The 10,700-nt window shown below is 27.1% G+C and overlaps 3 protein-coding genes across 5 annotated transcripts in view; 1 reads left to right on the plus strand and 2 right to left on the minus strand.

Moving 5' to 3' along the window:
- LOC120359144 overlaps window positions 1-10,700 on the plus strand; it is a 325,906-nt gene that overhangs the window by 81,968 nt on the left and 233,238 nt on the right. The window lies entirely within an intron of this gene.
- Window positions 1-10,700, minus strand: part of LOC105195935 (mannosyl-oligosaccharide 1,2-alpha-mannosidase IA) — a 693,708-nt gene that overhangs the window by 72,150 nt on the left and 610,858 nt on the right. The window lies entirely within an intron of this gene.
- Window positions 308-10,395, minus strand: LOC113003306. The gene is made up of 15 exons (XM_026132240.2): window positions 9,547-10,395; window positions 9,094-9,213; window positions 8,653-8,770; window positions 8,195-8,456; window positions 7,519-7,632; window positions 7,260-7,350; window positions 6,902-6,939; window positions 6,452-6,581; window positions 3,493-3,610; window positions 3,154-3,418; window positions 2,959-3,081; window positions 2,648-2,738; window positions 1,264-1,406; window positions 1,015-1,147; window positions 308-941 (listed from the first exon to the last, which is right to left on the minus strand). The coding sequence occupies exons 1-15, from the start codon at window positions 9,754-9,756 to the stop codon at window positions 891-893; spliced, it is 2,007 nt and encodes a 668-aa protein (XP_025988025.2). The 5' UTR covers window positions 9,757-10,395; the 3' UTR covers window positions 308-890.

A 10,700-nucleotide genomic window follows, 5' to 3' on the forward strand; every position in this document is an offset into this window, starting at 1 on the left:
TGTCCGTATCTATAAGCTCCACGTGAAAGTTATTACTCTGTGTGATAAAACAATTACTTTTTTCTGCTTATGTATATTTGATATTTGTCTTCTATGGTTCGATCGGCGCAAGCGCCATTGTAATTTCGCTTTCACGAGTTTTCGACGCTTCTTCATTTCTATTCGAGACGCGGAATACTACAGTACTTTCCTTACAGTGCGCGTACAGAAATAATATTAAAATTTAAGACTGACTACACAGATCGCTTTACAAATATAATAATCAAAAAATATGATCTGTGACGAAACTTGCTTGAACTTTATGAACTGAATTTTATGAAATAAATTATGAATTTATTTCAGACTTTCGGATTACATGAAAAACCTAGTGAGTAGTTAATTATAATGTACTAGTGCACTATAATGTAATTGCACTCTGTATATGTAAAAAAAATCTGAGTTTATATAATTTTATCTCTCTATTATATTAATTTATTAAGATTAAACCGTGCGGGACATAAATATATTTTTATTCAGAAATGATGTTAATAATATTATTATGAATCGTTTTTATTTTCAAGAAGGATTAATTCTGATAAAAAATCTATGATGTAATAAAACGATAACATATTTTTCTTATTTCAGAAATGCAGTTCGATTGTTAATGTAATTTTTTAACTAATGTTGCATAAATTTTTATTACATTTTTCTACATAACGCATTATTTCATAAAATGTATATACTTATAAATTTCGCAAAACTTTATTTTTGTTTATGCAATAATCGATAATAGATACAAATCTTGAAAATTGCTTTAGTATTATTACATTAGCATTTGCAACATATTAGAATTATTGCATTGTGATAATCTGTGTGTTCGACTAATAATAAATTTTATATTGTGAGCATACTCACTGGATGGAATAAATTACCATAAAATATGACAGTGACATGCTTGAAAGCTAAAATAAAAATTCTTGACATTTTAGGTAAAAAAAATTCAATGATAGATTATTATTAATGCTGAGATCTTACCGAGGCGAATCCTTCTAAAGACGGAATGAACAAACCACCAATTGTGATCGTGCAATATTGCATGCTTCTTTGCATTACAAGCAGCAATAATTTTTGCGCTTTCAATGGAGCCATGTACCATTGTATGTTGTATCTATGCAATATATTATAAAAAGATCGTAATTGAAAGTATATTGTTTCAATATAGAAACAATGCTGCTATTTACTATTCTCTCGTTTTATTATAATAATTATTTATTTAACTCTCACGTTTTATGAAAGATATCGCCGCTATGATCGATCACCTCCTGTCCCAAATAGTTACAAAAAAACAGATACCCAAATTGGCCCGTAGCGAAAAGGAGAGTCGTTATTGTTTCGTGATGTTCATCACTCGTTACTTGTCGAGAAAGCTGTGATCACATAGACGATCAATTTGCTTTGTGAGAAATATAGATCTTGTATCTACGGATACGATATACTCAGATATCGCATTCACAATATTTCATCAATTGTAAGATATGTTATTTCAGTATTATTAGTATCAATAAAAATATAGAGGAAGGACGGCGGACGTGGAATCTGAGGTGATGGAATATCATAATATCATATAATTCGCGTTGAATTCTATGAGTAACTGTAAAAATTATTTTGTTACAGTTTATTTAAACATTTTAGGCTGGTCATACGTGTTTGCTGTGTTTTTATAAAAGCCGAATTTTAGTTTTGTAGGCAGTAAAAATTTTTACGATATTTATTTACATTGGCGGACACAACTCTGATAACTTTGAGTTTGAGATATGTTAAGAGGTAAGTGTACTAAACAAACTTTTCTTTATAAATTAATCGGCGTTTTCGTACAGTTTGAGATATACTTATTTAAACACTTATTCTACAAATTTTATTACTTTTTTACATGACACCTTGTATAAGTTACATAATGTATATATGCGTACAATTAAGTTTTGGTTAATACCCTTTAATTAGTACCGTTGACCCTATTTATTAAATAGTAGTCGCGCGTTGTTTGCACTTCTAACATAAGGTTCACAGTTGTTCCGTTCCACATGGGTTTGCAGCTTTCCATGCGAAACGAGGTCCATCCCACATCCCCTCCTGCTTTTGGAGCGAAACAAGGTTCACAGTTGTTCTGTTTCACATGGGTTTGCAACTTTCCACACGAATTGAGATTCACCCCATATTGCTTATGGAGCGCAAAATATTAAAAATTTGTTTTTAGTAAGTATATCTCAAAAACTATGAGACCGCCAATTAATTTATAAGGAAAAGATGTCCAGTACTTTTACTTGTATAACATATGTCAAGGTCAAGATCAACCGAGCTGTGTCCTTTAATATAAATAATAATCTTTATATTTTTTTTATAAATAAAAGTGACATAACATTAATTGTTAGTATTCCATGATTCCTTTGCTACTTCACAAACATATCTTTTTTTCCCTTTTCAGTAAATTGTAAATTATATTTGTTATATATACTCGATGAATTTCAGTCTATAGAATGATTGGTAGAACTCTGCGGCTAATAAACTGGCATTAGTTAAAATTGTGTCACGTAAATATTTACTAAGTTATTGTCAAAAAACAAAATGGTATTCCACAACCTCTTCCTTTCCTCTATTAATAATTACTCACGCGATAGAGATTGATGCTTAGCGATAATACTGTCAATGGTAGTGCAGTAAAAAACACCCATTTAAAATTGTCTTTCAACATTTCGACAAACCTTGAATAATTACATGTATAGAATGAATATAAATGACAATATTGACAATAATTGTGTGTAATTGTTGATAATAATCATTTGCGATTTATACGAATCCTTGCAAGTAAAATATTATATTTTATATTGATGTAAAATTCATTGGAGATATTATTAAAGAGATGAATAATTTGAAGAAAATGAAAAAAAATTTATTGTTCAAGTTAATGAAAGTATTACGGACTCAATTGCTTTTTTGTGTATATCGATTGCACTGATTATTCCTTGACATATTATTGAGTTTTTTTCAGCAACAGATGTTAAATTTTGTGGCGTACCTCTGTTTAATGATTGTTCTATGCGGCAACTGAAAAGTAGTGTAATTTGTGAATTTAACTAAAATTAATTAATTGCTTTACTAATTAGATACGTTATTTACTTGACTATTTCGAATAATCCACACGCATGTTGCGTATATGACATAAAAAGTGTCTCGCTGGCGGCCAGCACGGTTAGGCTGCTCCAAACGACAAAGAACATATACACCAAAAGCGGAGCAAAATATTTTTGATGATCTACAAAACATTCGATCTCGGCCGGAAACTCTCGCTGACGAGATTCGTTGGCAGACGTTGGAACCTTCAGAACATAATTTACTAGAACAGTCATTATAATGACGCCAAATACACTTAAATTGATGACCCCTGCAACAGTTAAACCAATTCTAAATCTTTACCGAATCTAACAAATTGAAAAATTATTCGAGATATTGTTTTACATGTTGAAACCAATGTGATGAGTTTCCCGAAAGCTGAATATTTTTTTATTATCTCAAGTTCACGCGCGTTATTTAATTCATTCCAGTTGATACGCACTCGTTCTATAAGGTCCTGCGTCTATGTTCATAATAATCATTAATCATTTTTTTTTTCAAAATAATTCTAAATAAGATTTTATGTCAAATGTATTTACCTTTTTCGCATTTAAGCAAAGGATATTGTATCTCAATAAATGTGTTATCCATGGCATGCTATATGCAAGGATTCTCAGAAGAAGATCTGTACTGTACTCTTTTGTGACGAAGGTTGTAAACTGAAAGCGATACTTTCTTCCAGCTATTTCGCGTTTTAATTAATTTTGTTAATATTAATGACTTTCTAGCTAAAATAACTTTGCAATGGCTTTGGAAAAGTTGTTTCAATATATGTATACATAATAATTATAACTAAACACTGAATTCATCAAAACTTTATGCTATTATAATTTTCTCACAGAGAACTTTATTAAAATTAATGTCATTTATAAAAATTAATTATGCGCTCGATCTTCATGCGTTCCCTTTTAACTTTTACATCAAATAGCAATAATTCAAAGATAATTTTGATTAGTTACAGATATAAAATTGAAAGAAATTGTCATACCTGCACTATTACGCCGGATGTAAGTACTATGGTCAGGAATGTTATTACAATAACTCTAAAACCAAAATTTTGATATGGCCATAGGCCGATAATTAGCAATAGGTATCGATTAACAGTATAATAACTATCTGCCGTAGTCATCTCGGTGCAAGTGCCGTGATGCGTTTGTGCTTATTTTTTTTAGAATTATCTTTCCTTCATCTTCATCTGCTAATATGTTCCATTATAATTTCACATTTTCTAAATTTTTCTGCTTGCAAATATTGTGCAAATATTATACTAATGTCGAAATTACGAAACTTTACTAACATCGAAATTATGAAATTGTATTAAATAACTAGTTTGAATTATAGTTTTAGCCTATCTGACTACAGTGTCTACATGTATTAAAAACACACAAAGACATTGTTACATACACAGTGTGTGTGCGTGTGTGTGCGTGCACGCGCGGGCGCATGGTGCGTGTGAGTGGGTGTTGTGTATGAGAACGGTTATTCTTTTCTATTATATTCATCTCTTATATTCGATCGACGCAAGCGCAATTGCAACGCCGTTTTCACATATTTTCAATGTCTCTTCAGTCTTATTCGAGATGTGAGACGATGCAGTACTCCCTTTCGGCGTGTGTATGCAATATCAACATATAGACGTACAAGATGAAAAATTACTATTAAAATTAGAAGTACTGTAAAAATCAAAATATCGTGAGGTATTCAGTGGCAAGTGTGTATTCATCAAATATTTCAGTATGCATTTATAGTTTTCTTAATATACGCATATCGTACGACAAATATTTTGAAGATCAGTTTTACTTTAATGTATCTACAGATAGAAATTGTGAATTAATAAAATGTGACAGTATATTGTTAGAGCATATTTTTCACGTGTCTCAACTAACATTCCAATGTTTTATTTCATAGAACATTGATTTTAATATCTAACATTGATGGGAACTTAATATCAAATAATATCAAAATAATATTATCAATGAAATAACGTTTAACACTTTCTAAAAAGTCATCTTTTTTTTTAGTCAGGCATTAGTCTCTCTCTTCTAGTAGTAACATCTCTTTTCTAGTATATTTATTAAATGTAAAATTCGTGCTTGTAGAAATTCTCTTGTTGCATACTTTACCTTCAGTATCTTATTTTGCGTAATCTACATATGTGTATATTCATGTTCAGTATATATTTTCAGTATATTAATTATTTTATACTGAAATAATATACGCATAATCAAAACTTACAATTGACTTTCAGCTCGAGTAAACCGTAATACATTTATATCTCGTTCATGTATAATAGAAAATGGAAATACGACAGTGAGTAATATTTTATGAATTAAATTAATATTTATATATTATATTCAGACGAGTAATATATTTAATGTAATCATACTACAGTGAATCTTAAGACAATGACTTAAGACACTGATTTGATTCTTCTTGCACATGAATTATAAACTTTTGTTTTGTGTGCTTCTATTGCAATGTTCGACTAGTACTGAGTAGCTTTGAAGGAAATTTTCGTCAATATTATGCATATCACCCATGAGTTGCATTATTGTAATGATAAAAAAATCGTGAAGTAAGATAAAGAGGTGCTCACGACCTAAAATATAAATAATATTATTAGAATTAATCCTATTTATAAAATTGATTATTAACTCTATCAATGCCTTGGATGTATTTGTGCATTTAATTTTAAATCGAAATATTCAGCGTTACAGACGATAGAATATTCCACATGATTTATTGATGAAAAGTATTCTGTACTTAGAGAGTTAATATAATTTTATAAATAATGTGTATATTAAACTTATTTTTTTTATAACAAACTTAATTTTCTGATATTCTTCATATTTATTTCCTTTAATAAAAATGAATATATGTAATAATGGCTATAACACCGCTTATGTATTACACTGTTTTAATTTTTTGCAACATAATTATTACAAATCATAAATATTAAGTAAATTGAGATATAGTTTCAAAATAATGGAATATATTATCATATTTCAATTTTGCTATTATTTCAAGAATAAGGTCATAAAGACTCTCGAAATTAAAATAATAAATAATAAATCCATAAACTTCAATAAACGTTTCGATTTTCTTTAGAGTTATCATCAGCATTACAAATTATCGTAAAAAGATGTCTACAAGATTATGGATATATGGAAAATAAACGATACTAATAATTATAGTAATCTTGCGCTTTTTTAACCGCGTTTAAGAGTTTTGGACTCTTAGCCTTGTTTTATTAATTATTTTTTATTGCTATTACTTCATTATTATAAATATATTTGGTACTTACTGTAGTAAATAATTCAAGTGATCCAATGAATATAAATATTGAAAATTTACAATGTTTTAAGCTCCTTTGCATTATAAATTGTAACAGTTTTTGTAATGGAATAGAGGCGGCATACCAAGGTAACTGGCAACTGATATTGTAATATTGAAAATAAGAATGTTATTCTTGAAACATGTATAATATATTATTTAATACAAAATATTTAATAATCAAAATATAATAATTGAAATAATTTAATACAAGTAAAAGCAATAACTGTAAGTTTGATTTTTGATACAATAAAATTTTCATATAATTATTCTAAAATTAGCAGGTATTTAATCTACGAAGTTTATATTTTTTACAAAAATTATTATAAAAATCGTATCCATTACATAACATTGTTGTTGCAAAATTCCATGACATAAATGAGAAATAAAAAAAATTATTTATATTCAGAATGATACTTACATATCGTAAAATATGTCGGCACTATCGTTTGCTAATATCTGAGCCATAAAAGTACACAGAAATATGTAAACAAAATGAACAATGACAAATATACCAATTACAAAAAACTCTTCCAACTCTTTCTTTAATCCTGCTTGAAACAACTAATATGCAGAAAAAATACTTTATATTATGAAATTTCAATTGTGTATTCAATTTCACAGTAAAAATATTCTTGATGGAAAAATGCTTTCTCTCTCTCTTAAATATTTTTAATAGAAACATGTGATTTCGTAGTACGTAATGATTATTTGTCACTTTGTCATGATGTAATGTATGACGATAACATGTTGTAATGAACTAGTAGCATAATACTTACGCGAAGCAAGTTGAGACTTAGAGAAACCACGCCCAGTAAGAGCAAGAGAAAATAAGATACTTCGATGCAGGAATTAAAATAATCAAAAAACCTATCATAATATTTTCAATATTAACGAAATTCTTACGAAATTTATTTACAATCACTGATTCTGATTATTTTATTAGAATTTTGTTTGTAATTCAAGAGTATCCTACACTGATTTTCTTATGCAATTATTAATATATCAATAACATGTATATAGCATATTGCTACGTACTCAACAGCTTTATTATGAATGATTATTGCGTTGACTATGTTTGTGTAATATATTTTATGTTTTTTCAAGTCAGATATTTGCGTTTTGCAGTCAAACGCATGTTTTATGCGAAAACTACAACAATAAAATACTCATGTTAATAATAATATATGTATGTGTACATATAATTGTGATTGAATGAGAAATACAATTCAGAAAACATAAAATTACTGTAAAACGTAATACGTGCACAGATATCCCTCTATTTACGACGAGGTTACGTTCTGACACTTCAATCGTAAATTAAATTGATCGTAAGTCAAATAGCAATTATATTTTATATAAATAAAATATTATTTATACAAAATAATAATTTTATTATTAAAAACGTTTATAAACTCTATTCAGGAAATGGAAAAACAAAAAACTTGTTAACGATTGTTACTTTTAATATAATATAATATGTAATAAAATTCATATTTAATTTAATTCATTGATTTTATAAGTGTTTAATCAGCTTTATTATAACCTATTAATTAATTTTTAGTCAATAATATGTCATTTGCAAGACTGAAAATTGGTACGTCAAAATAATCATAAATAGAAAGATATCTGTATTTAAGTATTTGTTATATTCTGATTGTAAAATTGAGTTTTTTTAAAAGTAATTGCTTAATTCTTTTGTTTTAATCATTACCTGGTAATTTTGAATAGCGAACAAGCATGTTGAAGACATATCGCGGTTATTCCTTCCGTAGCAATTATCGTAGACGCTTCTACAAAAAGTGCCACTGTCATGTGTATGAGTATTGGAAAGAAGTATTTATCTTGATCAAAAAACAATGTAGCTAAACCCAAAAGTTTAAGTGGACGCGATTCATTCAGGGGCATCACTATATCAAGAAATTTCGGTAATATTTGCGTGATTAAAGTCAAACATACACCTATATAAAATAATCCTAAAAAATTAAATAATGAAAATAAAAATAAATTGTTATTTACATTATTATAAATTAATATATAAAGTAATAATATTATAAAGTAATATCTTTTCTTTTAATTAAAGCAAAAAATACTAATAAAATTAAAATTATATGTGACAATATCTAATAAATCCCAATATTTATATAATTATCGGCGTGTTAAAGATTTTACCTCCTAACGACATAGTCATCAGTCTTGCGATATTTAAACGTTGACGTAAAATTTTTAATTCTTCTTTGCACTTTAATGAATTCCAATCATGGTGTATTTGCTCAATTATTTTTTTAAACTATCGTTAATAATAATTAACTTTTTATATAAGTTATATATATATATATATAAAATATATATATTACATATATAAAATATATAAACATATATAAAAAATCTATTATTATTATTATTATTATTATTATTATAACGATGTGCGTACGTATAATTTTGTGATATAGTTTTATTTCTTAAACGATACAAAAGAAACAAGTATGAAAATATTTAATAAAATGTGTGTAAGTTTTAAATATCTTTCGTGTAAAATATATTGAGTGTATTGAAAATAATTATAAAAACTGTGTAATGTTTGGGATAAATATAACAACGTAACAAACGTACATCTTCAGATTTTATAGAGAATGAAGCATATTTTACAGTAACTATTAGACAAGGTATAGCATATGATAAAAGTTGAAGTAAGCTCTCTAAATCAGATGCACTTGTTGCAATCTTTGCTACCTGTAATAATATTGATGAGATACTTGATGTATAATTTTATTGTAACATATATATGTACATATATGTTAATTTATAAACAAAATATATTGTTACACGCGTCGTATTTTACAAAAGTATATAACATAAAATTAAAGAACGCGTGCTTAAGTTTTCCTAAATCATATTTTACATTTTTCCGTTCAAATGTTAATTATTAAAAAAATTATCTATTTGTACAAGTACATACCCAAATAAATGTTGTTTATTTGTTATTATACAAAAGCTGTCATATTCAAGCTATTCAAATAAAATATTCTTAAGATTAAAATGAAAAAGGAATGGAAGTAAGAATACCTGTAGAAATATGGAAAATAAAAGCAGTATTGTGACAAATACTTTTTGTATACGTCTATACAACACGTCGCTATACGGCCATAGACCAAGTATGGTTAATAAGACTTGTTGAATTCTATAGTAGTGTTCGATGTTAGATTGCATCTTTTCGCGAAGGCTAAAGCACGATTGCGTTGAGAGTCTGAGAAAAACTGCAGTTTTACTTCCCATCACATTTTATTGAAAATTCTCACCCTCTGCTATCAAATTTTTATCGTACTTCTCGTTTAGTTATTGTGTGAAATTATTGCAATAATAGATACTAATTGGTGGTAGAAAAGTTTATCTATAGTACTAGCGAGAGAAAAGGGTTGATAATGTGAGCCGATCAATATTTTATACATAATATTTCTGTAATTTTCATGAAAATATCAACGGTGAGATAAAAAGTGTTCCATAAAGTGTGAATGCAAATAAAACGATAATATTAAAAGGAAAAATTTTCTTCCTTCAGAAGTTGGCATAAACACTTTCATAATTTTGCACAAACGATCGTTCTTCAGTTTCGATCGAGAAGTTGTACATTCTTTCAATTCTGTTAAATAAATAGTCACCCTCTGCATAACAAACGCAAATTCTTCATTTAATCTAAGTTGAATAAAAGGAATTCAACGTTAAAAAAAAAAGGTTATTATTACATCATGATTTTAATATAGTTTTTTTCCAAAGTAGCATCACTATTTAAATTCGTGTTATTAAATCACTTATTTTTTTGTAAATTAGAAATTGTTAAATAATTAAACTTTTAAGCTAATAATATCTGTATACATATATATACATATATGTAGGTACATTTTTTATTTTTAGGAAAATAAATTCAGAATTTTTTTACGTTTTCCACGTTATAAAAATAAATGAGCTATTCTAATTAAACATGTAATAAATTAGAAAAAAAGGACAACTAGTAACGTTATAATATTATATATATTTGCTAAACAGAGTTTAAGATTAATGACAAATATATTTTTTAAATCAAAATCTTTTACCAAATCATTTATTAAAAATATTTTATTACAATTAATATGATATTATAAAAGTCATGTTATTATGTATTTTTATAAAATTATTGATGGCTGCATTTTTTATAATTGAAGTCACATAAACACATTATATAT

Source organism: Solenopsis invicta, chromosome 1 (genome assembly GCF_016802725.1).
Source record: "Solenopsis invicta isolate M01_SB chromosome 1, UNIL_Sinv_3.0, whole genome shotgun sequence".
Lineage (NCBI taxonomy): Eukaryota > Metazoa > Arthropoda > Insecta > Hymenoptera > Formicidae > Solenopsis > Solenopsis invicta.